Raw genomic sequence first — 26,529 nt, forward strand, 5'->3', positions numbered from 1 at the left:
AATTGCGTGAACCCGGGAGGCGGAGCTTGCAGTGAGCCGAGATTGCGCCACTGCACTCCAGCCTGGGCGACAGAGAGAGACTCCGTCTCAAAAAACAAAACAAAAAAATGTCTGGCAAGTTCCTAACCCAGCCTGTGTTTCTTGACAACAGTTTTGCAGGGGCTGCCGACAGTGCAGAGGCAGAACAAGAGGAGAACTTCTGGTCTCAAGCGCTGGAGGATTTGGAAACCTGCGGACAGTCAGGAATTCTGAGAGAACTGGAGGTAGCCTCGGTCCTGCTACTTACTTTTATTGTTTCTACATTCATTTTTTTTTTGTCCTTTTAAGTTTGCATTTCTCACACCAGTTCATTTAAAAGCTTTAACCCTTTCCACAGGAGAAAGCTGACAGGCGTGTGTCTTTGAGAAACATGACTCTCTTGGTAGCTACCCTTTATGTTTATATTTTTGCTTGTGAAGCTGCCTTCCCTACCCCCTTGCCTTCTGGACAGCAATTTGATTTTATACAATGCAGTCAAAAGTATTTATTTCCCCATCTCCACCCCTCAAGCTTACTGACTTGTGGCTTCTGCCATTGCTCCCTGCTAACCCTGACTGTATCTGTTTCCCACCAAATCGCTAAAAAGCGAGCTAAGTCTCCCAGCAGCGGCGCATCCCATTCTCTTAGTTGCTTTAGAAAGGTTTCTTTGGCATGTTTTCATTTGTACCTGGTATAGAAATTAATTTGATCGTTAAGAGGAACATAAGAGGAAATTTTATTTTACTTTGTTTTGTCCTTAAAGTAGATGACATTACAGCTGGTGAAAAAGGCCAGTCTATTGGATAAGCAGCAAAAATATTACAGAGTACATTGCTGTTAATTGTAAATCCTGATTCCATCTGTATTAACTTAGTGTGAATTCAAGGAAGAACGAGATGGAATGTAATAGCTGAACTCCTGGTGAGTTCTTTAATCAAGGCCATGAATTTGCTGATGGTATTCACACTTTAGTCTGGGAAGTCCTGGACTGTTTCCTTTTATGTTCTTTTAAATTTTCTGAGCTGTAAAAAATAAAGTGGCAAAAGTCTCATTTTTATTTTGATGTCTTATAAGGTCCCCAAGTCACCATAAGGAATGTGAATGGCATAATGGGGTGAAACTCTTGCAATTCTAAAATGATTACTCATCTTTATATTATTTTGCTTCTCAATTGCATGTGTGGATATTTTATGTGATTCTAATGTTTGTGAATCTGCAAAGAGAATTATAAAGAAAACTATTAGTTTGAACTTGTAAACATCATAGTATTATCTGGCATGAATTACAGTTTCAGAGCACAGTTAAAGGTCCTGGACATGGATAATCCTATAAAATCTAAACAAAGTAAGATGTTAGCAATGATTCCTTTTTATACAACTTTCAAAAAGAGCAGAATGCTCAAGTATCAGCTGGCTTATTTAAACCTGTACCACCTTCTGCATGTAGAATGATGAAGAAAAGTAGCCCAAACTGAATAACGAGCACAGTTCACAAATCTTGAACATAGCCCTGCTTTTGAAAGCACGTTTTGGCTCATCCTGCTTTTTCATTGTGCATTTTGATATTTCCCTTTTGAAGAAAAAAAGTTGTTTTTCTAACAGCTTATTTTACATTAGGCAAAAAGAAAATAATGTAAAAAGTGATACAATGAGGTTCTGTTTTCACCCAGAAATTGAGTTATCTGATGAAAACAACATCCATCAGCAAGAGTAGATGTTATGTTGCCACAGCCTATGAATTTGCTGTAACATAGCTCCAGACAGATGTGGCCCTTGACATTATTAATGCAGAAAGCAAATGAGTTGAATTTACAAGCCAAAGAGAAATTAAATCCTCAACTAGGATGAATGATTTGCAAATTCATAAATTAGTTACATTTACACTTGTATCACAAAGAATATTTATTTATTGGTTTAAATGAACCCCATTCCCTTGATTGGAAATGCTATTATACAAAAAATATTAGAGCTAGATTCTTGCATATTAAATTTATATCCAGCATTAAAAGTTAAAGCACACTATAATACTAATAAATGTAGAAGGTTAGCTAAGATGAAAGATGATTACAATTGAAATGGAAATGAAAATTAATTTACTAATCATTTCCCCTATTGCTAGCAATAATTTAGTTTCAACTTTAGCCCTGAAAAATGTATAGCTTTAAAAAAGGAGAGAAATTTGAATGAGTCTTTGGACAAGTTTTTAACCTCTCTTATCAGATATTTCTTCTATAAAAATGGGAATTATAATGAGCTAATAATTATGTGGCACTTAACAAGTATTCAATATTCAATAAAAATTAACTATTAGTATTTTTGCCCTTTCTTGATTAATGAACACTGCTTTAACTATTTTTTGTTTAGCATAATATAAGAAGAAGATTTAACTAAATGTCAGATAGAGAACTCTAGGCTGCCTTAGGAATAATATACAATTATGAATTATGGCAAATGAAAACAGGTAATACATACTCTTGAGACCAAAGCAAATCCTAGGTAATTAAAAATAATTATTTTTTAGCTTTTTATTTTAGTTTTTATAATTGTTTTACCTTTTATGTTCCTTCTTAGATGCTACCTAAAGTTCATTTTAAACAAAGCAATCAAACTTTGATTACTGTACAGACTCACATACTTACTTGAAAATGCAAACCAAAGAATTAGTGATAGTATCTCATTTCTCCCATCAGAACCTTTTCTAAATCAATTTGTAATTTCTTCTATGGCAGCTAAGACTCATCAAAGCAAAACTGTGGTCTCTCAGATGTAGTGATTGTTTTACTTCCAACACGTGTCCTGTCATTCTCATGAAAAATGAATATTAAAAAATGGATGTTAACAAAGCAAACAACTAGTCTAAGTAGGTAAAAATAATAAGGATGGTCAGCATGGCAAGAAAACAACCACTGAGTGCTGTCAGATACACTAGATTAAACATAGAAATGGGGCAGGTGCGGTGCCTCAGGCCTGTAATCCCAGCAGTTTGGGAGGCTGAGGTAGGCGGATCACCTGAGGTCAGGAGTTTGAGACCAGCCTGGCCAATGTGGAGAAACCTCATATCTACTAAAAATACAAAAATTAGCCAGGCGTGGTGATGGGTACCTGTCATCCCAGCTACTTGGGAGGCTGAGGCAAGAGAATCGCTTGAACCCGGGAGGTGGAGGTTGCAGTGAGCCAAGATCACATCACTGCACTTCAGCCTGGCGACAGAGTGAAACTCCATTTCAAAAAAAATAAAATAAAATAAAAATAGAAATTATATACATGAGTAAGTGCCATAAAATAAAGAATATCCCATGACACCAATGAAGCCAGTAAAGAAAGGTTTCAATCAACTTAAAGAGGGTATTTATCTGAAATAAACTGTTACATAAATAGCCCACACTTGTTTTTAAATGCTAGGCATCTTTCTACCTACTAAAAAGGAAGTTTTATATGGTTCAACCTAACATTTGACTGAGAAGCACCAAGCAGTCAAGAAAAGGAGTTCTGGAGTCAGAGTGCTAGAGCTCCATGCCCAGGCTCTTGGGCAAGTTGCTTAACTTGTCCACGCATCTCTTTCCTTTACTGAAATGAGGATGTATGGTAATTTTAATATCTACTGTATAGGGTTACTTATGTATTAAATGATATTCTACATACAACCTGTATGGGACTTAGCACATGTTAATGTTCAGTGATCAGCAAGTCTTTTTACAGTTATAATTTTCTTTTTCAAAATCATCAATGAGATAACTGATCTAGTCAAGATACAGTCTACTTGTTTCATTTCTTTTTCAACAAAGTTGTTAGATATATGCACATGTGTGCCAACACTTGGCTGTTGTTCAAAGATCTTGTTAGTAGTGTGTGTATAGCTGAACACCAGGTGAATTTGAGAATTATGAAATCTTAGAGACGTGACAGATGAAAACTCTACTCACTTTGCAGTATTCCCTCATGATCAATAGTTTTATAAAGTGCCCTCGGCTCATTTACTACCAATGTGACCTTGGGTGAGTCAGCCTCTTTGTGCCTCAGTTCCTCACCTATAAGTTGGGAGGAATGGCCAGGCGTGGTGACTCATACCTGTAATCCCAGCCTTTGGGAGGCTAAGTGGGGTGGGTCACTTGAGGTCAGGAGTTCCAGACCAGCCTGGCTAACATGGTGAAATCCATCTCTACTAAAAATACAAAAATTAGCCGAGCATGGTGGTGCATGCCTGTAGTCCCAGCTACTTGGGAGGCTGTGGCACAAGAATTGCTTGAACAAAGAAGGCAGAGGTTGCAGTGAGCCAGGATCACACCACTGCACCCCAGCCTAGATGACAGAGTGAGAGTCTATCTCAAAATAGAAAATAAATAAATCAATAAATAAATTGAGAGAAGTAACAGTGCCTACCCCACAGAGTTGTTGTGAGGCTTAAATGAGTGACTACATTCAAAAGACTCAACAAGTTAAGCTGCGGTTACTTTTAGCATCAGTATTAATATAAACAACTAAATTACATGGCAAATGGAACTTGTTTTCTTTCCCCATGGTATCAGGCAGATTTACCAATGCTAGTTTACCTTTATACCATTATACCCAGGAGTACAGAGCTGGCTACAGGCATATTTTCAGAATTTTAGCATTCTCCAATCATGAGAAATGAATATCCACTACTCGATATTGGTTTCAAATGCTTTTTTTTTTTTTTTTCCAGTGCTGAGCCTTATTCATCTTTGGTATCTAATCTTGTCATTGCTTGTGAAGTATTCAGGGAAGAACATATTTGAAACCGAACAAACTTCCCAATTCACTAGTAACATCCAATTCAAGTCCTACTGCTTGTGAGCAAAAAGTTGAATATAATAACATAATAAATGATTATTTTTACTTTCTCTGAAGATCTTATACAAAGAGTATTTCTAAGAAACACTTAATCTGTACCAAATAATATGGAGGCTTAGCTGGTCTACAAACTTTGGGGACAGGCCACTTGGCTAAAGGAAAGACAATATAGAGTGCTAGACGGAAGCTTGGGAAGAACCCCTTGCCTTTATATCAGTCATCCCATTCCAGCCCATTGTTAGCTGCAGTTGGAGATAGAGGCAGCATTGCAAGTACAGGCAGCCTGGTGTCCATTGAGAAGTTCTTAGTTCGTTTCTGTAAGATGTATTCAAGATGGCCTCATGAATCCCATCTGTTAGAGCCCACTCGGTGGAAAGTGAATGCTTAAAATGTAGTTTACAGTAGGCAAATGTTAGAGCGTTTCAATTTGCCTCAAAACTGCCAGGGGTGGTATTTGATTAAATAAACTCAATGGCTTAAGTACTTAAATTGGATTTGAGATGTGCATTATAAATGTCACTTGCAAAGCATTTTCCAGACTTTCATAGTTCAATTAGTACATCCATTTTCCAGCCTTTGGTTTTGCCCTGAAGAGACTGTATTTTTACCTCGCAGAAGGAGAAATGTGCTTACTGTTGAGCACCAAACCCTTTCCTTAGTCCATGGCTTAATTGTTTCTAAAAATTGTCAATGCCGCAGGCAACAATCATGTCGGGGAGCACGATGAGTTTGAATCATGAGGCTCCAACACCTCGCAGTCAGCTGGGGCGACAGGCCAGCTTCCAGGAGCGCAGCAGCTCGCGGCCGCACTACAGCCAAACAACTCGGAGCAACACCCTGCCTTCAGATGTGGGTAGGAAGTCAGTAACCCTGAGAAAAATGAAACAAGAAATAAAGGAGATCATGTCTCCAACTCCTGTGGAGCTGCACAAGGTCAGTAAGCTTTCTCTTCTTTCCCTAGGGTCGAATTTGGCAGCCATTCTGCATAGCATGTATGCCCAGATGTAAGCATGGCAATGGTATCCTATGGGCTCAGCCAAGCAAAGAAGCTTAAAAACAGATCTTCAGAGACTTTGTTCTCAAAATATAATCTCTGGGAGGTTATCCTGAAAAGGAGGGAAAACTGGCTTTCAAGCAATGTATTTATCAAAAATGTATTTATGGTGGCTGGGTGTGGTGGCACATGCCTATAATCCCAGCACTTTGGGAGGCCGAGGCGGGCGGATCACTTGAAGTCAGGAGTTCAACACCAGCCTGGCCAACATGGTGAAACCCTGCCTCTACTAAAAATACAAAAATTAGCCAGGTGTGATGGCAGGCACCTGTAATCCCTACTTGGGAGGCTGAGGCAGGAGAATCACTTGAACCCGGGATGCAGAGGTTGCAGTGAGCCAAGATTGTGCCACTGCATGCAGCCTTGGTGACAGAGCGACATTCTGTCCCCCCCCAAAAAAATTATGTATGGCCATAATCTTCTTACAAAAATTTGAAGCTCCAATGTCACACGGAGCTTGCATAATTAGTCTATTATTCCAATCTCATTGGAAGGGGAAAGGATTTTCTAAATGTCATACACTCATAGCTTCACAGAAAAAGGGGTTCAGGTTCAATTCAGGGAGGCTTAATCTTTCATTACAGACTTACAGTAGAGGATTATGTTGTTCAGGAGACATGGAGTTCTCTCCAAGATGTGTTAGATGGTCTTGGGCCAGGATAAGGCAAGCCCTGGCTATGTTCTGTCTCTGATTGTCATAGTTGCCTCACTTTGCTACATGGAACAAAACCCACCCTTGCACACAAAGCTGAATTCAAGATTTGCTGGCAGGGTTAGCCAAGGCATATGTAAGTAACAGTGTTTGTGGAACCCTGGGCCAAGGAGAGCAATGGAGATCTAGTTTTCTTTTCTAGGGTAAGTGCTTTATTTTTTGTTAATATATAAGGATGTATAAAATGGTAACAATCTCATGCCATCTTTCTTGAGAACCAAGACATTTTTTGTGGTTAATAATCTATTAGCTAGACATTCGTCACCTTATCCAGAAGAGCAAATAAATGTCAGATTCAGAGGAGGCAATAGGCTAGCTACTTGCTTTTTTCCTCTAAAGACCTCAATTTCCCTAGCCACCTTATTAAACCTAGCTATTTGTTTTGCAACTGACAAGGATATTGTGAGAGAAAGGATAGTATGGGAAGTTGGGATCTCAACTTTGTGTTCCAATCCTGGGTTCGTTCTTTCACCACTCACTCCTCCATTCATTAAATACCCATACTGTGCATTAATTCACTCAAAGAATGTATTACAACTCCCCAGGGAGTACAGAATCTAATGAGGAGACTGCCTGGGAAACAGTGGGAAGATAATGGCATCAGTCCAATGACAGAGGCAAGCCTGGGCAGCCTTGAGGGTGGGCCCTAACCCACTATCAAGGGACAGAAAAGACTTCCTAGAAGTAGATGTTGACTCTGCAGAGGAAGGTAGAGGATGGGTGGGCATTCCAAGCACAGAAAAAAGCAGGTGCAAAGGGGTGTCAAAGATTGTGGTGCACTGAGGGAGGGGATGCAAATATTCTAACATGACCAGAGTCTAGAATTGGAAGCTTATGTGTTAGGAGGAATTACAGACTAAGAGAAAAAGCAAAGACATTTCTGACATGTTAAGAAGATGACCCAGATTTAGGCCCCAGCCACAAGTTAGCTTGTTTATCCAGTTACCCTAAATTGATGTGTCTGATGGGTAAGTCACATATCCTAATATACTAACTGACATACACCATTAGGCTGTAAGAAGTCCAATGGTGATTAAATTGCAGAAACCACGTATTCAGTCCTAAGCCTGCTGTACCAAGAAGACGGCTGGCACCTGCGGGTTCCCTCAGGTACCTGTGAACACTGACTGTACAGTTCCCTCTTCTGTACATTGTTCCCTCTTCTGTACTGTTCCCTCTTCTGTACAGTTCTGTTCCCCAGAGAAACAGGAGCCTGCTTGATAACCCACCTTCCTTCACCCCAAAGAGAATCCATATCAACACGTACTGGGTGCCTAGCAAGTGCCATCTACTTTACATCCTCAGCCCTCACTTATACAGGATAGACAAATAGCAAGTATAAAACAGAGTAATTTTTTTCCTCTGGAGTGAAACAGTTACCTCCAGGGAAGAAGATTATTGATAGCCCAGGAATACAAAAGACCTATTTTCTCATCCCTCCTTCACTGAAAGCATTTAGCAAAGATAATGACAATGAATTGGATGTGCAAGTGTTGTTATAGCCGAGGTTTAAAATGGCTCTGCTAAAAAAAAAAAAAAAAAGTTGTTAAAAAGGAAAAAAAGTATCATCCACATCCACTTACTGGCATAATGAATGGCTGTGGATGGACTTGTTGGAACATTTGTGTGGCAGTGTGTGAACTGTAAGACCCTGAGATCACAGACATGCGTGAGCCAAATTGACCTTATAAATAAGATGCTTCTTTTTTCCTTCACTTCTGTCATTTTCTCTACATGGTGACAATACATACATGTCCCATGAAGCTTCACTTTTTTTCTGAATTGATCCCCAACAAAATAAGACTAAAAAATAAGTGGTGTCCTAGACATTGTAAGCCCCCTAAAATGACCTTGTTAAGCGAAGATGTAGCTGAGATGCCTGTGGCCAGATACTATGGAATTATTGGAGTGATTTATGCTCACATCTTGGGTATCTGTTCTTTTCTAAGGAATTCACTTACTCTGATAGACCATCCAGGATGTTTGTTAGTAGGCACACCCTCCAATTTTGAAGTGCTGGAGAGGAGATATGGTCATTACAAAAGCTACTTAGAGCAAAGAGTGGTAATTGCGTGTGTGTTGAATGTGGGTGTCTTTTGAACACTGAAAGACTACCTGATGTCATGAAAAGGCACAGTGACTTGTTAAAGGAATGGAGCCCTCTTCCCCTGGGGTACTACTAGCCTGTATTAAACCTTTGTGAACATTAGGGAAAGGTACTCTTTTGTGGTGGTGGCATGGATAAGGGAGCTAGGGAATGAGAAAAACACCTTCCTTAAGTTGAAGATAACCCAAGCCACAGCACACAGCTGGTTTTGAGTCCCCTGAGCCTCCTTGGTACTCTTTTCCAAATGGGCCTAGTGGAGGAATTCCCAAGGGGCTGAAAAGACCAGAGTGGGGAAGCTGGGAGAGATGAATAGCACACCAGGCTAAATATGCTTGGCGTTATTTTCCTGGTGCTATCTTTCTGGTGGCTCTTTCTTACATGGTTAGGCTGTATACAGGAGAACAAGTGGTCGGCCTGTTCATATCTAGACCAGCACCTGTGAAACCTTATTATTTTCACTATAAGTTGGATCAAGATAATATGAACGGATGGACAAGGATCTGTGTCATTGCTGGGAGGAAAAATAGCTAAAAACACTACAGCTCCTGCAGGTGGGTTACTAACATCATCTCCATACAGAAAGAATAATGCATTGGCTCACCTTCCAGCTTCTGAGGTCCCAACCTACTCTCCACAGTTTGCCCCTCATTTTCTGCCCATTCCTTCCTGCCACTTTTCTTCCTCCAGACCTTAGGAAGGTCCCCAGGTCAGAATCTAAGGGGTTTTCACTCACTTATCATCATCTGCTGCATCTGAGGCTCCACTGGGATCTTGGCAAGCCTTCCTTCAAGTTGTCCATATTCATTCCTGAAGCTGAAAAGCCAGTTGTCATGCCTGACACTGGAGAACAAAGAAACACAGTCTTACATCTTCTTTGTAAACATGGGAGGGAAGTGGAGCTGGAGTGATTTGGAACTCCATGTGGGGATGGAGAAAATGATAAATGGGTCACAGGGAAGTGATCTTCATGTCCTTTTAGGCCACTGTTTCTCCAACTTTCTCAGCTGGGATGCACAGTCTGAAATATATTTTACCTCACAATTCACTACATATGTATACCCACACTCATATATGTGAATGAATCTAAAAATTGACTGCACAGTATACACTGACATTTTTCTGTTTTTTCTTCTGTTTCTTTTCAAATGCTAATCTCACTAAGCTGACTTCAAGACTTATTAGTAGGTGTCAACCAATAGTCTGAGGATTAAAGCCTTAGACAGTAGTTTGGAGTGTGAACCCCTGATGACCTTTTCCGTGGAGTGCTTGTTAAAATAAGGGTTCCTAAGCCCAGCCCAGACTTACTGCGTCAGCACTTTCAGGGAGCGTGGGCCAAGAATCTACATTTTAGCAACCTTTTCGGTGGATTCTTTTGCAGAATAGAAATTGAGAATCAGTCCCTTAGGTTTTGCTAACTGGAAGTGATAACTATTTCAGTGAAATCATAGGCAACAGCTGGATGGCAGGGTACAAAGGAAATGAGGCTGCATCTAAGTAAGGCCCTGGAGCTTCTTCATTTTATCTTTCAAATGAATTCTGGTTTGTACTACAGCTTATCACAGATTCTCTCTCTTCGCAGATAAGGGGCCTGTGATCTCAGCTACTTAGTTCATTGATAACCCTTCTTTCCCTTCTGAAGCTTAAATATCCTTTGGTGTCCACTTAATCTGTTTCTGAAATGAGTTCTAGCCTCACTTCTTTTCACACCTTAAGGCAGAACGATTTTTTATAGATGGAAAGTTCTCCACGTGCAGAGCATTTGGACTTTTATAAAATTCATATTGAGACTGGGTACAGTGGCTCACACCTACAATCCCAGTACTTTGGGAGGCCAGTGCAAGAGGATCGCTTGAGCCCACAAGTTAGAGGCCAGCCTGGGCAATGTAGCAAGACCCTATCTCTACGAAAAATGAAAAAATTAGCCGGGCAAGTGGCTTGCACCTGTAGTCTAAACTACTGAAGAGGCTGAGGCGAGAGGATCACTTGAGCCTGGAAGGTCAAGGCTTCGGTGAGCTGTGATTGAGCCAGTTCACTCAAGCCTGGGTGACAGAGCAAGACTCCCTCCCTTTAAAAAACAAAAACAAAAACAAAAATCATATGGACATTTCCTTTTGCTTTGTCATTCATGCTTTTCAATAAAATTATACTTCTTAATTGTATGCAGCCATTTTTATCTTCTTACAGAAATGCTTTTAAAAAATGTTGCAGCATCTGCTTTTATTTGTGGCTGCTGGTGGCATGACACTTGGACATTTCAGTCACTCACAAGTAACCTCTTTATTTTTCACAGCTGCTTTTGCTACCATCACCTTTTCCCCCCGCCAAGTTCAGTTTGCATTTTGAACATTTTTGAGTTTTCCGAGAGGGGAGCTTTGCTCTGCTTGATATGATAAAGTTGTTTTGCTCCTTAGAAGGAGTGTCATTTTCAATGTTTATAATACCAGCTTCTTTTGCAATATCTCTCTGAGTCAGGAACAGGCTGAGCCCTCAGAGGAAGTATGAAATGGAAATATGTATCTTATTCTTGCACATGCTTCTTTCTTCACAAATATTTGGAGTCAGCTCTCAAGATCAGATGAATCCTCATGCCAGCCTTCAACTTTCTCCAAATACCCAGTGTAGAATTGTGTACTGTGGAAATCACTAGAAGCTAAAAGTAACACATTGAATATATAAACTTTTTGTTTTTGTCTACCACCCTTTGCTAAATCTGCTTCTCTTTCTTCAGGCAAGGAATGATAAACTAGAGAGAACATAGGCTTCCTAGTCAGGCAGACCTCGCTTGCCATGCATTAGCCATGCCACTTCCATGAGCTACAGTTTCCTCACCAAAGAGGGAGCAGGGTCACTTGTTATCAGAAGAGGGAGACTTCACAAGATAGCATTTTTTTCTGGTAAAGTCATCATCATTCCATCTTGCCTCAACCTTACAGGGTCAGAAACTCACACAATGAGACTTCTTCAGCATCCCAGACTTCAACAAGATCCAGATGGCTGCCATAAAGCCACCCTAGACATAAGGCTGTATACCAGAATGAGAATCCATTCACAAAGAGAAGTGGATGTGTATCTAGTGACCAGTCACTTATCAGTTTGACCAGCAAATTCTCTCCCTGTAGAACCAGGGACGGCAACAGAACATTATCAGGGGAACATAGAACTGTGGAACAAGGGTTGGAGTTTGGCTTGTATGCTTTAAATAAATAATGGCATACAGCCCTGACCATCCTCAAAATTTATCATTTCCATTAGCTTCCCTTCTCTATGATTCTGTCAAGACACACATTTTAAATGTAAAAACATAATCTTTTTTGGGAGGGAGGTGAGGGATGAAGTCTGGCTTTGTTGCCCAGGCTGGAGTGCAGTGGCACGATCTCGGCTCACTGCAACCTCTGCCTCCCAGGTTCAAGCGATTCTCCTGCCTCAGCCTCCTGAGTAGCTGGGATTACAGGTATGCACCACCATGCCCGGGTAATTTTTTGTATTTTTAGTAGAGACAGGGTTTCACCATGTTGACCAGGCTGGCCTCAAACTCCCAACCTCAGATGATCTGCCTTCCTTGGCCTCCGAAAGTGCTGGAATTACAGGCATGAGCCACCATGCCCGCCCAAAAACCATAATCATTAAAGTTTGATTTTATTTTAAATAGTCACATAATAATTATATACATCTATGGAGTACAAAGGGATATCTTGATACATGTATACATTGTAGAATCTATACATGAGTAATTAGCATATTCATGACCTCTGTAAGAGAAAATGACTGACTTGTCTCAGTCATTTTTACTTTGCCAAGGTTAAGGACACGCCCTGGGGAAAAAGGGACACATACCACAGGAAAAATCTGCAATCTGTGCTTTTTCCAGAGAGGGTCCGTGGGCTTCAATATTTAAAGGAAAAAGAGTAAAGAAAAAAAGAGAGGGAGAGGGTGGATAAAAGACGGAAGCTGTTGCATTCTTTTGAGCCTTTTGATTAGCTTCACTGAATAAATAATGGCATCCAGCCCTGACCATCCTCATTTCATTTTTCATGTGAAAGGAGTGGTCCATTATGCATTTATCTGGAGCTCAGCGAATCTGCATTTTTACATAAGATAAAATAATTATAGAGTATAGGTAGGGAGGAGTCAGATATGCATTTTTCTCAGGTGAGCAGAAAGATGACTTTGAGTTCTGTCCTTTGTCCCATATTTGTGAAGATAAACGGTTAATTTACTTTGTTGGGGTGAAATTCAACTGAACTGCTTTGAAGATCTCAGGGCCCACCAGGAATTTCCTTGTGGGCAAAATATGAGAAAGGTATGCAGCTATCTATGTAGGAACAAAATGGGAAGGAGGTTTGTGGGACCCAGTGCCCATCTTCACTGTTTCCTTTGGCTTACTGAGTTTGAGGTCCTGAGATTTTATTTTCCTTTTTTTTTTTTTTTTTTTGAGATGGAGTCTTGCTGTGTCACCCAGGCTGGAGTGCAGTGGTGCAATCTTGGCTCACAACAACCTCCACCTCCTGGGTTCAAGCGATTCTCCTGCCTCAGCCTCCCAAGCAGCTGGGATTACAGGTGCATGCCACCATGCCCGGCTAATTTTTGTATTTTTAGTGGAGATGAGGTTTCACCATGTTGGCCAAGCTGGTCTCAGACTGGCTGGTCTCGAATTCCTGACCTCATGATCCACCTTCCTTGGCCTCCCAAAGTGCTGGGATTATAAGCATGAGCCACCATGCCCACCACATTTAAAATTTTCTCTTTTAGCGATTTTGAAATATACATTATTATTAACTGTAGTCAACTTGCGGTTTAGTGGATCACCGGAACTTATTCCTGCCAGCTAACCAACTTTGTACCCATTGACCAATGTCTCCTCTTTACCCCAGCCTCTAGTAACCACCATGCTACTTTTTGCTTCTACGAGTTCAACTTTTTCAGATTCCACACATAAGCAAGATCATACAGTATTTGCCTTTCTGTACCTGGCTTACTTCTTTTAACATAATGTCCTCTAAGGTTCATCCACATTGTCACAAATGACAGAATTTCCTGAAAAACACAATTCTTATGTAAATGACTGGCTCATGTCAAAAAATGTTTATTTAACTCATTAGCAAGGAATGATAACAGGATGGCAAAACTTGTTTAAAGAGGCATAAGGAAGGCCAGGTGCAGTGGCTCACACCTGTAACCTCAATACTTTGGGAGGCCGAGGCAGGAGGATCACTTGAGCCCACAAGTTAAACACCAGCATAAGCAACATAGTGAGACCCAGTGTCTACAAAAAATAGTTAAAAAAAAAAAAAGCCAGGTGTGGTGGCATGCACCTGTGGTCCCAGCTAAGGAGGCTGAGGTGAGAGGATCACTTGAGCCTGAGAGGTCAAGCCTGCAGTGAGCCACGACCTCACCACTGCACCCCAGCCTGGGCGACACAGCAAGACCCTGTCTCAAAAAAAAAAAAAAGGAGGGATACAGAAACTTTATATATATATATATATATATATATATATACACACACACATACATACACACACACGCATATATATACATATATATGTATGTATATATATATGTATATATGTGTGTGTGTATGTGTGTGTGTGTGTGTATATAAAGTTAGTGGGATATATATATGATATATCAGCCAGTAGGGAAAAGAAATGTTGGAATAAGATTTCTAAGTTGGAATCAAAGCTGCCCAATAACTTGTCGGGAAATAAAATCAAAGCCTTTGAGGTTATCTTTTCTGAGGGGAGAAATGATTTGCATCTCTACCAGACAGAACTCAATTTGCATCTTACCACTTTTCTACAAGTTGCCATCCACCTTTGCAGAGTCTGACCTCTGAGCGAGAGAAACAGTGAGAATTGCCATCCCCTAGACTCAGACGCCCCTGCAGCAGGCTCGCTAGTGTCTAGTGTGCCTTATTTCTCAGGGCTTGATCATATATCTTATCGCTTCTGTCCTGGACCCACCACCACCTCTCTTCAAAATGTTAATAGCTTCCCTTAAGTCTGATTCTGGCCTGGGACCATTCATCCCTCCCTGATATCCTTATGCATCTCTGTTGTGATCAAATGTACTTATTTCTAGCTTGTAAGTTTGTGTATTATCTATAGGATGTTCACTTTCAAATGGTGTACTTTCTGAAGGTCACTCCATTTCCCTCATGTCCAGATTCTTGGAGAACAGTCCTATCGTCCTCCTCCTCCACTGTTGTTCTGCCATATGACTTGTCAGGCCAGGCTATAGTAAAGATTAAATTGAAGGCTGGGCGCGGTGACTCATGCCTGTAATCCCAGCATTTTGGGAGGCCAAGGCGGGTGGATCATTTGAGGTCAAGAGTTGGAGACCAGCCTGACCAACATGGAGAAACCCCATCTCTACTAAAAATACAAAATTAGCCAAGCATGGTGGTGCAGGCCTGTAATCCCAGCTACTTGGGAAGCAGAGGCAGGAGAATCACTTGAACCCAGGAGGCGGACGTTGTGGTGAGCCAAGATCACACCACTGCACTCCAGTTTGGGCAACAAGAGTGAAACTCCGTCTCATTTAAAAAAAAAAAAAAAAAAAGATTAAATTGGTAACACTCTAGCCCAGGGCATGTCTCTTCCTCTGTCTCAGATGGGGTACAGAGCTCTTTCCTTGTCCCAGCCTCTTCGTAATGTCAGGCATCAGCAATCTCTACAGTGGGGAAATAAAATCAAGACAGTTAGCATTGAGTGCAGTGGGAGTTTGGTTAGTTGCAACTTGTCATCCTTCCTGAATGACAGTGTGCCTGGCCCTCAGTCCCACAGGCCTCGAGGGTGGGTGGAGGGTGTGCCACCCACCCAGGGCTGCAGGAGCTTCCTGAGTCAAGGAGGCCCACATGGGCCTGAGAGGAACGGAGGTGAATCTGTTGCAGAGGGAATTGGAAAAAGGGTAAAAGCTGGAGAAGGGCCAGGTCAGAGCCAAGCTGGGAGCTATAAAGCAGAGGCTGAGTCAGGAGGGGTGCTGTGAGCAGGCAGCAGGCAGGCCTGAGCAAAGACACCCACAACAGGGACTCTGCCACAGCCAGCCAGCTTGGTGGTGGCTGGGGCAAGTGCAAAGGACCAGCAATGGAGCTGGCAATAACTAGGGGACCAGCTGCTTGCTTGCAGCTTGGTTTGATCTCCTGGAGAATTTGCAGAATGATCTAGCTCTTTCATTTTTGTTACTATGTGAACCAGTAGATGTGTGAAGGTGCTCTGGGATGAATGAGAAAGGCAGCACCTAAATCTGCCACAGATCTTAAAAACTGTGCAACTTTTTGGTTGGGATTCTGCTCCCCAAGAGCCAGGGTAGCCCCTGGCTTGCTTATACTTACAGCCAAAATCCCAGCTACTGATTCTCTCATTGTTGAGCCCTCATTTTTGCAGCTCTTGGTGTCACACTGTTGCCAGAATGCAGCAGGAGGTGGCATTTGGAGCAGATGTTCCTTTCTTTCCTCGGCCAAGAAGACTCCCCAGACAGGAGGGCAGCAGCTGCCTTCTGACCCAATTCCTCTCAAAATCCCTGAGTTTCTAGTAGTATAAACTGAGATTGCTGCTTCTTGGGCTGCAAGCTTCCAGTTTAGAAGACTGTATTCTATTTCATTTTCTTCCAGTACCATAGGTAGTGTAGGATTGTCCTCAAAACTGGCATTACTTAAATTGTCAGAGTTAAAGGAATGGGGCTACCCCAGTGGTATCTGTCATGAGTAAACCAAAATGCCTGGTGATTTATGGGAAAACTATCTCTGAGAAGTAGGTGTCAGTTTGGTCCTCAAGGCTATGGGGACAAGGGAGTGAGCCATAGGGAGCTGTCAGAGCTTGAGGACTGCTTCTGGGACGGCTGTCACTTGCCATGACTTGCTCAAGACAGCAGATGCAATTGCCCTTAAAATCCAAGTGGGGAGGGTTGGCTCTGCAGCTAAAGCCTTTCACATGTGTCAAAATTGAAAACATAAGCATCGGTTTTCTGATCTTGGCCTTGAGGATGTTGTTCAAACATGTTGATAGACTTGCTTAGAAATATAAAACAAGGCTGAATGTGAATCATGGTGAACCCACCCTGCCTCCTGTGAAAGCTTCTGTTCTCAGGAGGGTTAGAAGCAATTGCAGCACATGCTGACGAATAGTTAAAATTGAACTGAGCTTTGTAGAACTGTATCCTAGCCCTGAGTGTTATGTTCCGAGAAGCTCATTGGCTCTTTCAGAACAGAAAAACCTTGCAACTGTGTTCATGGTCCAGGTTCCCCGGAGGCATCCTCTAGTCAGCACAAAAGACAGACCCTACAAGAAAATTTTTGCTTCACATAGGCTAGGGTAGAATGCAGAGCCAACTGACAGGATGGTGAGCCATAGGAGCATGTAGCAGGACTTTATGCAGATGTTCTTGGAAAGCCACAAAGGGCTCTGATGAGAAGAAACCCAGTGGACATGATTAATTATTCATCTTTAGTTGGTTGGGCAGTTGGAAATGAATAAAGGCTGCCTGAGCAGCTAGGAGATTACATGTCAAAAAAAAAAAATCATGATTTGGTGGAAAGAACACAGCAAATGAGGTCAGATATTCTAGTCTTGAATCCTGGTGCTTCTGCATTCTAACTGGACAAGTCAGTCCATCAACTTTTTCAAGGTTCAGTATCCTCATTCTTGGAAAGGTAATGATTTTGCTGCACAGAGGTGTTGGAAGATCAAAAGCAATCATATGTAAGAAAGTAACTGGATAAGAGATTCATTTCCAGGGGTAAGGGGAAGTATGAATGTAAACCTCAGAATCCTAAGAATTATTTTTGCACAGGAAGTAAATCCAAGGTAACCACTACCGATCTCCAGGTAAACAGGGCTGTATGGCACAATTTATTGTTACTGGTTTGAGAACAGCCCCCTGTGCTCCCCATTTTTGTTAATTATTGATTTCTAGACTCTTTTATGTAGTTTTAAAATAATTTTATTTTTGTTAATTTGCCATTACTAGGCTATTTCCAGGAGAACCATATAGCTGGCTATTAAAATTCAGTATCCTTTAACCTTGGGAGATGTCTCTGGAGAAATAGATTACTTTTAGATTTAAACTATTTATTAGCCTGTCATCCTGAAGAGTTTTCCATCAACTCTTCAACTCTGAGGCTCAGAAAAACCAAGGCTCTTTGCCAATAACTGTGACCTTGAAGTTAATGAGCTACTCTGCTAACCCACTCTGGTTGGCACTCATCTCTAATGCTTTGCTTGGTGTACTACCATTGGTTTGTGTTGTTAGTTTTAGGTGCCACTCTTCCTTGTGCCCCTCCTGGGTTCTGGCCTGTGGCGCAGACACCCAAGAATCACAGGCCAATAGAGTCATGAAGAACTTCACTATTATTCCAGGCCCACACCAAATATTTCCTCAAATGCAAGGATTCTGGTTTACTATGTTGGAAAACATGCCTCAGATCTAAGACCAAAGTGAGTTTCCTAGCTCCCATTGAAAGCTTAAGATTTAGCACCCTCACATGTGGGTGCACCTCAAGGATATGGCTAGGCCTGCAGAGCAGAAGCTGATGCACTTTCCCAACCAGACGTAGGCATACAGTCTGCAGGACTGCACCCCTGTACCTAGTTGCAAGTGGAATGGAGATAGCAAGGAGGATGCCCCACCCTCTAGGAATGGTGGCGATGGTCCCTGCCCCAGGTGTGTTGCTTGCCATGTGGAGAAAACATGGCTAAGAACAAAGACACAAAAGGGGCAAAAGGGCAAGAGATCTCACAGATAAAGCCAGAGTGGGACATAAGCAGGAACCTCGGGCAGAGAGATTTTACCCACTAGTAAACAGGGTCTGAAGAATGTCAGTCTATTACCAATCCTAATAACTACTAGCCTCCTTCTCATTTTTTCCCTTCTCTCACTATTTCTCCTCTTCATCCCTTTGAGAAAGCAGCATGGAGATAGAAGGAAAAGGATTAGAATAGGCCAGGTGCGGTGGCTCATGCCTGTAATCCCAGCAATTTAGGAGGCCATGGCAGGAGGTCAGGAGCTCATTTTAGGTTAGGAGTTCAAGACCATCCTGGCCAACATGGCGAAACCCTGTCTCTGCTAAAACTACAAAAATTAGCCAGGCAGGAGTGGCATGCACCTGTAATCCCAGCTACTCGGGAGGCTGAGACAGGAGAAATCGCTTGAGCCTGGGAGGTGGAGGTTGCAGTGAGCCGAGATTGCGCCATTGCATTCCAGTCTGGGTGACAGAGTGAGACCCTGTCTCAAAAAAGAAAAAAAAAAGGACTAGAATAGAATATAAATCAACAATATTTTCTCCAGTGAAGGCTCCTTGGAGGAATAGCTGATTCCAGATCAGGGATAAGAACTATTCATGATGAGTCATATTTTGTGCCGGAAAGTAAAGAAGCGACCAAAACCAATGGATCCTATCAAAAGGACACAGGAGTCAACATGAAAGACTTCCTGTGGCCAGAGATGAGAACATTTGAGCATCCAAAAGAATAATAATGCAACTGATTGAAATGCGTTGAATAGGCTGGGCGTGGTGGCTTACGCCTGTAATCCCAGCACTTTTGGAAGGCCAAGGTGTGCAGATCACTCGAGATCAGGTGTTCAAGACCAGCCTGGCCAACATGGCGAAACCCCATCTCTACTAAAAATATAAACATTAGCCGGGCGTGGGGGCAGGCGCCTGTAATCCCAGCTACTCAGGAGGCTGAGGCACGAGAATTGCTTGAACCCAGGAGATGGAGGTTTCAATGAGCCGAGATTGTGCCACTGCACTCCAGCCTGGCCGACAGAGTGAGACTCGGTCTCAAAACACAAACAAACAAATGCATTGAATATATCAAAATTTATAGGTTCATATTGATCCCATCCCCCACCTTCCCCACACACAAATTCTCATTGGGCCACCATTCGAAGTATTTAGTGAACAAATTCCCTGTTCTGAAATTGAAAGGAAAGAATTAGCATTCATTCATTCTGCCCTTCTTGTAAAAGCTGTATTTCAGAGTAACAAAGCAGCACTAATTGATAAAAGAGAATTCTCCTTTACAAAATAATTTAAGCTAATAAATACAGAAGATATTAATAGGATTAGAAAAAGATTATCGCTTTGCAACCCCTAATGAAATTTTGATTCAGACAGTGATCAATAAATAAAACCTTTAGATTAAAGACTGATGAGAACCCTTACAACAGAGGAATGAGGCTGTCATCACCTGAAGCACCCAAAGTAGGACAGCTAGACATGATGTGATAGGAAGCACTGTGCCACCTGTGAACTGTTCCTGCCCCCAGTCCCCACCTCAAAGCTAACCTCGACTGAAATCAAGCATCTAGAGTTAACTTCCATTTAGAGAAATGTGGGAGACAGAGGAATATGCTACAGAGCAAATGACACAGTTTCAGCAATAGATCAGCAGCACAGGGGGAAGGACGAGAACCCACCACAGGTAAGAGGAGATTTAACAGACTTAACACAGAGGTAGTGTGTGGATTTTGTTGGGATTCTGACTTAAGCAAGCCAACTTAAAAAAAATTTTTTGAGGCTGGGCACAGTGGCTCACACCTGTAATCCCAGCACTTTGGGAGGCCAAGGCAGGTGGATCACTTGAGCTCAGGAGTTCAAGACCAGCCTGGTCAACATGGCGAAACCCTGTTTCTACTAAAAATAGAAAAATCAGCTAGATGTGGTGGCGCATACCTGTAATCCCAGATACTCAGGAGGCTGAGATAGGAGAATTGCTTGAACCCGGGAGGCAGTGAGCCAAGTTGCAGTGAGCCGAGGTCATGCCACTGCACTCCTGTCTGGGTGACAGAGCAAGACCCTCTCTCAAAAAATTAAAAATAAAATAAAAAATCATTTTTGAGACAATTGGGGAAATTATGGACTAGGAAGTGGTGGCTATCATGTAAGAAGAGTTGCTGTTGCCAGTGAATTAATGATGTGGAGATTATGAAAGAAAGTGATCATATTTTTTGGAGGTGTATACTGAAGTATGTAGGAGTGAAATGACATGCGGACTGGTGTTTGCTTGAAAACACTCCCCCGAAGAAGAGAAGGATAGCTGAAGGAAACATGGCAAGCTCTTGGTGGTGAATAGATGGGTGTTCCAACCTCTCTACTCTAGATTATGTATGAAATTTTCACTAAGAATATTTTCTTCCAGTGACTTACTCTTCCTTTCCTTAGGAAAGAGGAGCAGAAATCTCCTATCTGGCCTAAGGCAAAAACATAATTGTGGAACAGCCTAAATATTTCTCTCTGCAATAAGTATTTACTAAGCAACTGTGTGCTAGGCAAGGAGAGAGTGTGCTATGGCAAGATCTAAACTTTGCAGTCAGAAGCCTTGGTTTGAGCCAATTCTCTGTTGCCATCAGTTTGATCCTGGGCAAGTTGCTATTTCTCTTTGAGCTTTCATTTCCCTGTCTATACATGATCTGCTCCACAAACTAGTAGAGATAGTAATAGCTCTTTGCTTTCTAAACTGCTCACTCAACTCCCACAGGCCTTACTAGCAAGAAGTCTAGCATCCCCCGTTGGAGGACCCTCCCCCTACCTTCCTCACTGTCCGGGAATCTGGGTCTCCTCAGCCCACAGGTAGGCAGGCCTGGCCCTGGTACCAGAAGTGCCCTCCCTCTCGTGTCCACACAGTGTCGACCTTGGAGCTTTGTCTTACCTGGCTACTCTGTCATGGGACAGCCTTCCTGATTCCCAGCATGGCCTTGGGTGAGGGGTGAGGGGGATGGCTGGAACTCCAGAATTAAATCTCTCTTAGTTCACACTCTCTTTCTCTGCAATGATTCATAAAGGCACAGGACATCATGGCTGATCCTCAGCCTCATAAGGTGCAGGACAAGCCCTTTCTGTCTGACAAAATACTAACCCCACTATGTGACAGGTGCTGCCTTAGGGGCTTGAGCTATATCCATGAGCAAAAAGGACTCCTACTCCCCTGAAGGAGCTGGGGAGTGGGGATCTGCCACAAACCTGAGCCCAGGCCACCAGCAAATTCTTCCCTTCTTCCCCTGGTGAGCATTGCTTTGGAAGGTAGGGGTGCTGTCAACCACACAGTGTGAATCTAACTACTTCTCCCTAAGCATCACCAGTGAGCATGTTAGATGGGCGGTGGGTGGTGGGGCTGGTGCGGGGGTGCTGGGTGTCACTAGGCTACACACACACATAACCCCACACACCCTTTATGTAGTAAAGTGGGGCTTACTACTCTATCCTTGTATAAGTGAGGGCAGACTGAGAAAACTTTGTATCTGTCACCTCTTAAAATGAAGACTCTTAGCCATCTTACGGAATCATTATAAGGATTAAATCAGATATTTCTTCACTGGGCTGTCCTCATAAAGGTTGTGTTTTGCTCACTGCTCTTTTTTTTTCACTCTATCCTGTGAAATATATTCTCAGTCCCTAAAACAGTCCCTGACGCATAGTAGTGTCCAGTGTGTGTGCACACACACACACATGCACACACAATGATGGAATGAGCATGCGAAGAGGGTCGTCTCAGGAAACATTAGTGCTGCAGATTCTCAGTCGGTCTGGGGTGGGTCTGAGACTGCATTTTCACTGGCTCCTGAGGGTAGCTCCTGTCCAGGGGACACTGAAAGTGGTGAGGCCGAGAGGTGCATGTTTAGTGGCAGGAGAATGGAACCATTAGGCACTTGGTGTCTGGAGTCTGACTGACACGTCCCCACCATTCTTACCTTTGTGGCCTTGGGCGGGTTACATAACCCCAGTGAAATTGAATTTCCTCACCTCTAATATGGCAATAACCACTGGGACTGGCTGGTGAATAGTATTGACCCAGTCAGCTTGATCTTTTAGCTGTCTGTCCAGTAAAATAAAAACCCACACACTGACCACTTTTGTATTGCCTTCAGAATGCCATAGCCCTCTGAAGTAAAATCACTGGATATAAACAAAGATACTTGCTATAAGACTTTTAACCTTCACAGTTTGCCCTGTATAGCTCTGATTTTGTTTTTGTTTTTGTTTTGACTATTTTACAAGAATGTATTCATGCATTAGTTGTGTAAAAACAAATATACATATATAATTACAGTAGAAAATTAAGCCAGACCATTGCTTGAAGTCTTTGTGGAGGGCATCTGGTACAACTTGATAAAACCCGTGGCCCCCTCAAAGCGTTAACTGAGCATCAAGCGCTGAGTGTGCTGCTGGGCGCAGTGCCCAGTGCGGTGAGAGCTTGGGGACTGCTACGTATTCATGTGTGTGCCTCTGGAAGGCAGGCTTTTCTTCCTCTTGTTCACTGCTGTTTCTAGCACCCCATGCTGTGCTTATAATATGGTAGGAACTCAATAAATATTTGGCGAATATACAAATGATTATTTTAGCCTCAGATGAACACTCGCAGGTGGTCAGCTGAAGGAGTGAGGGCTGGTGGAGGAGTGAGTCTTTAGCCAGCTGTAATTGGCCTTAGATGCAGAGAGACCCGGGGTGGGGGGCGGGCCGCAGCACTCAGGGTAGATGCCTTCAGTTACCAAATCAAACCCTAGACAAATGCTGAGGGAGCGAGTTAAGCCGAGGTGCAGAGCAAGGTGTTGTCATAGAAACACATTCAGGTCTTTTACATAGTGTTCCGTGATGGTGCTTATTGGGGGTTCCAGAGCAAATAAAAGGATGAAGTTCATGGTACTTGCCCAAAGAGAGGATACACTGAGCACTGTGCTTAGCAGAGCACCAGGCAGGAGTGGGGAGGCAGGAAAGGCCTTTGGCTTATTCCCCGACATCTCAGCAGTTGTAAAGGGCTGCTGCGGGCAGCTCCTCTGACCAGGGGTTGTCCCAGGAAAATAGTAGAAGTCAACTTGCCCTGGGGAAGTTCTCTCCTATATCCCCCTGATGACGACTGCAAAAGAGGGAGGGACGACCCAGACGTTCCAGTTCTCCTCCTTCCCAGACGTTCCAGTTCTCCTCCTTTTTCAGCTCTGGTTGGGAATTCATAAAGTCCAAGGATATTCTTGGAGTGGGAAAAAAAAAGCTGCAGGATTGGTGCAGGGAGCTGACTGATGCTGATATTACAAATCATGATGTGACTAAAAGTCATGTGAAAAGATTGTTCATCAAGAAGTTGCAGAAGGAAAAGTCTCCACCCCAGCTAAATATTCACATCCTGTTTTCTCTCTCTTCAGGTGACCTTGTACAAGGACTCTGACATGGAGGACTTTGGCTTCAGTGTAGCAGATGGGTTGCTGGAGAAAGGAGTGTATGTCAAAAATATTCGCCCAGCTGGGCCAGGAGATCTTGGTGGCTTAAAGCCCTATGACAGGCTCTTACAGGTAAGACCTCAGGTGGAATTTTAATTCCTTGCAAGTAATTTCTCACTGGGAGCTTCCTCCACATCCTCCTGCATATTTGGGGCCCTTTGCTCTTTTCTCTGTCAGCCTTTGTCATCAAGACTATGGAATCAGTAGAAGCAAAGAGCTGAATAAAGAATTTTCAGCTCTAGTAAATTCTAACCCAGACCCCAAAGTTCTGTGGTTTATTACCAGTTTTCTTCGGCACTGAGCTCAGAGCCATCTTTCCCAATCCCACAGACTCCACCCAACCACGGTCATCTCCCACCATTGCACAGTAGTCCCATAAATATGATGTAGTTATCCGACTCCAGGCGCCACCAGTCTAGTCCTTCCTACCACTCATCTTCTACATGACCTACAAGGCCCCAGGGATTTGGCCTCTCCTTACCTTGCCAGCATCTTGTCTTGCCTCTTCATTCATTCATATTTGAGACAGAGTCTCGCTCTGTCACTGGAGTGAAGTGGCGTGATCTCGGTTCACTGCAACCGCCACCTCCCAGGTTCAAGAGATTCTCCTGCCTCGGCCTCCCAAGTAGCTGGGATTACAGGTGCCTTCCACCACACCCAGCCAGAATGCAATTTGCTAACTAATTGGAGGGTTGATGACGGACCTTTGGAAGTTAATGGAAAGTTAGAATCTTTTTTCCTTTTTTTTTTTTTTTGAGACAGAGTCTCACTCTGTCTCTCAGGCTGGAGTGCAGTGGCACGATCTTAGCTCACTGCAACCCCTGCCTCCTGCATTCAAGTGATTCTCCTGCCTCAGCCTCCCGAGTAGCTGGGATTACAGGTGCACACCACCATGCATGGCTAATTTTTGTATTTTTAGTAGAGACTGTGTTTCACCAGGTTGGCCAGGCTGGTCTCATACTTCTGACCTCAAGTGATCCACCCCCCTCGGCCTCCCAAAGTGCTGGGATTATAGGTGTGAGCCACTGCCCCCAACCTCTTCATATACTCTCTAGCTTCAGCTGGATTTGTTTCAGGAATGGTGTATGCTGCCACCTCCTGGCCTTTGCACCTGCTGTGCCCTGAGCTTGTGGCACTTCTCTGCTAAACATGCACAGGCTCCTTCCCTGCTCCTTACTCTACTTCAGGTCCCTGCTCACGTGCTGCTACTTAAACCACTCTGTCTAAAAGGGCCCTTCCTGCCTCTCCATTCTTCACCTTTCTTTCTTGGTTCGCAGTACAACCACAGATAATGCTAGTTATTTGCTTATCCTGTGTTGCCCACTAGAATGTAATTCCATGAGGGCAGCGATTTTACTCTCCACTCTATTCTCAGTTCCAAGAACAATGCTGTCACATAAAAGTGCTCAGTACTGCATAGCAGAATAGAAGCACATTGGCTTTGAGCCTTATATACACTTCCATTTCTCTGAATGCTCTTCTAATCCCTAGGCCTTAACCTGCCTCATTCCGACTCAACTTTTTGGTCTCACATAGAACAGCGATTCTCAACCTTGACTGAAAAAATGGAATCACCTAGAGAATGTATCCCAGTGTTCAGATCAAATGCCAGACCAATTAAACCAGCGACTCTAGGAGACAGATACAGCATCGGAAACCTCCCCCAATGATTCCAATGAGCAGCCAAGTTGAAAACCACTAGTTTACAGGACTCCCCTTCAAAGCCTAACTTCACCAGACACCACCCAACCTCCTTTACCTCAAGTCTGGACTAGGGGCCCCTCCTATATAGAACAGCAGCTTTTTCTTTTGGTAGAATTTACATTATTAAAACTGCCTGTTCGGAGGTTGCAGTGAGCCGAGATCATGCCACTGCACTCCAGCCTGGGTACAGAGCCAGTTTCAAAAAAAAAAAAAAAACACTTTCCTGTTTCCCTGCATATACTCCCCAGCAGATTGTAAACTTTTTGAGAGCAGGGATAGTACCTTATTCTCTCATTTCCCATTATATGGTATTTGATATCTCAGTATCTCTCACAATATCTGAAACCAAAAAGCTGAAGCTTGCTTACTTTAAATATAGTAACATTGTGGTCAGGTATAGTTTTATTTAGGAAAGCAGATTTCTGATCTTATATACAGTTTTTGGGAAGAGCATTTTGCAGGAAAATTGGGTGGGTTGAAGTCAGTCTTAGCAGTGTACTCACCTGGAAACAGTTTGTCATCAAACAGCTGACTTTCAAAGCAGGAGGCTGCCACTGATTGGTTGGCTTTCAGGGAAGTGTTCACTGAAGCAAGTTGTCACTCATCAATTTGATAGTTTTGGAATCAATTCTGGTGATGATTTTTACTATGGCAATAGAACAATTAGTCTTATCCTAGGAGTTTGGGGACACTTCGTTTTCCACAGACACGCTAATATTTGCTGAATGAATAACTATGGACAAGTTACTTACCCTCTATGAGTGTCTTCCTAATCCATAAATTAGAGCTAGGCCTACTCTCATCGAAGTTGAGGCTATAAAAGTAGACTACATTCAGATTATGTGATGCTAAAGCTCTTGAACTTTGTGAATGTGATGCTAAAGCTCTTGAACTTTATGCTGGAGGCATATTAGTT

At 42.7% G+C, this 26,529-nt stretch overlaps 1 protein-coding gene across 2 annotated transcripts in view; it reads left to right on the top strand.

Annotated features, from left to right (window-relative positions):
- GRIP1 (glutamate receptor interacting protein 1) overlaps positions 1–26,529 on the top strand; it is a 449,905-nt gene that overhangs the window by 419,930 nt on the left and 3,446 nt on the right. For both annotated transcript variants that reach the window (XM_030820036.1, XM_030820035.1), the window contains 4 exons: positions 152–263; positions 377–421; positions 5,529–5,762; positions 23,835–23,981. In XM_030820036.1, coding sequence (XP_030675896.1) covers positions 152–263; positions 377–421; positions 5,529–5,762; positions 23,835–23,981 — 538 coding nt within the window. The remainder of the gene's footprint in view (positions 1–151; positions 264–376; positions 422–5,528; positions 5,763–23,834; positions 23,982–26,529) is intronic.

Source organism: Nomascus leucogenys, chromosome 10 (assembly GCF_006542625.1).
Source record: "Nomascus leucogenys isolate Asia chromosome 10, Asia_NLE_v1, whole genome shotgun sequence".
Lineage (NCBI taxonomy): Eukaryota > Metazoa > Chordata > Mammalia > Primates > Hylobatidae > Nomascus > Nomascus leucogenys.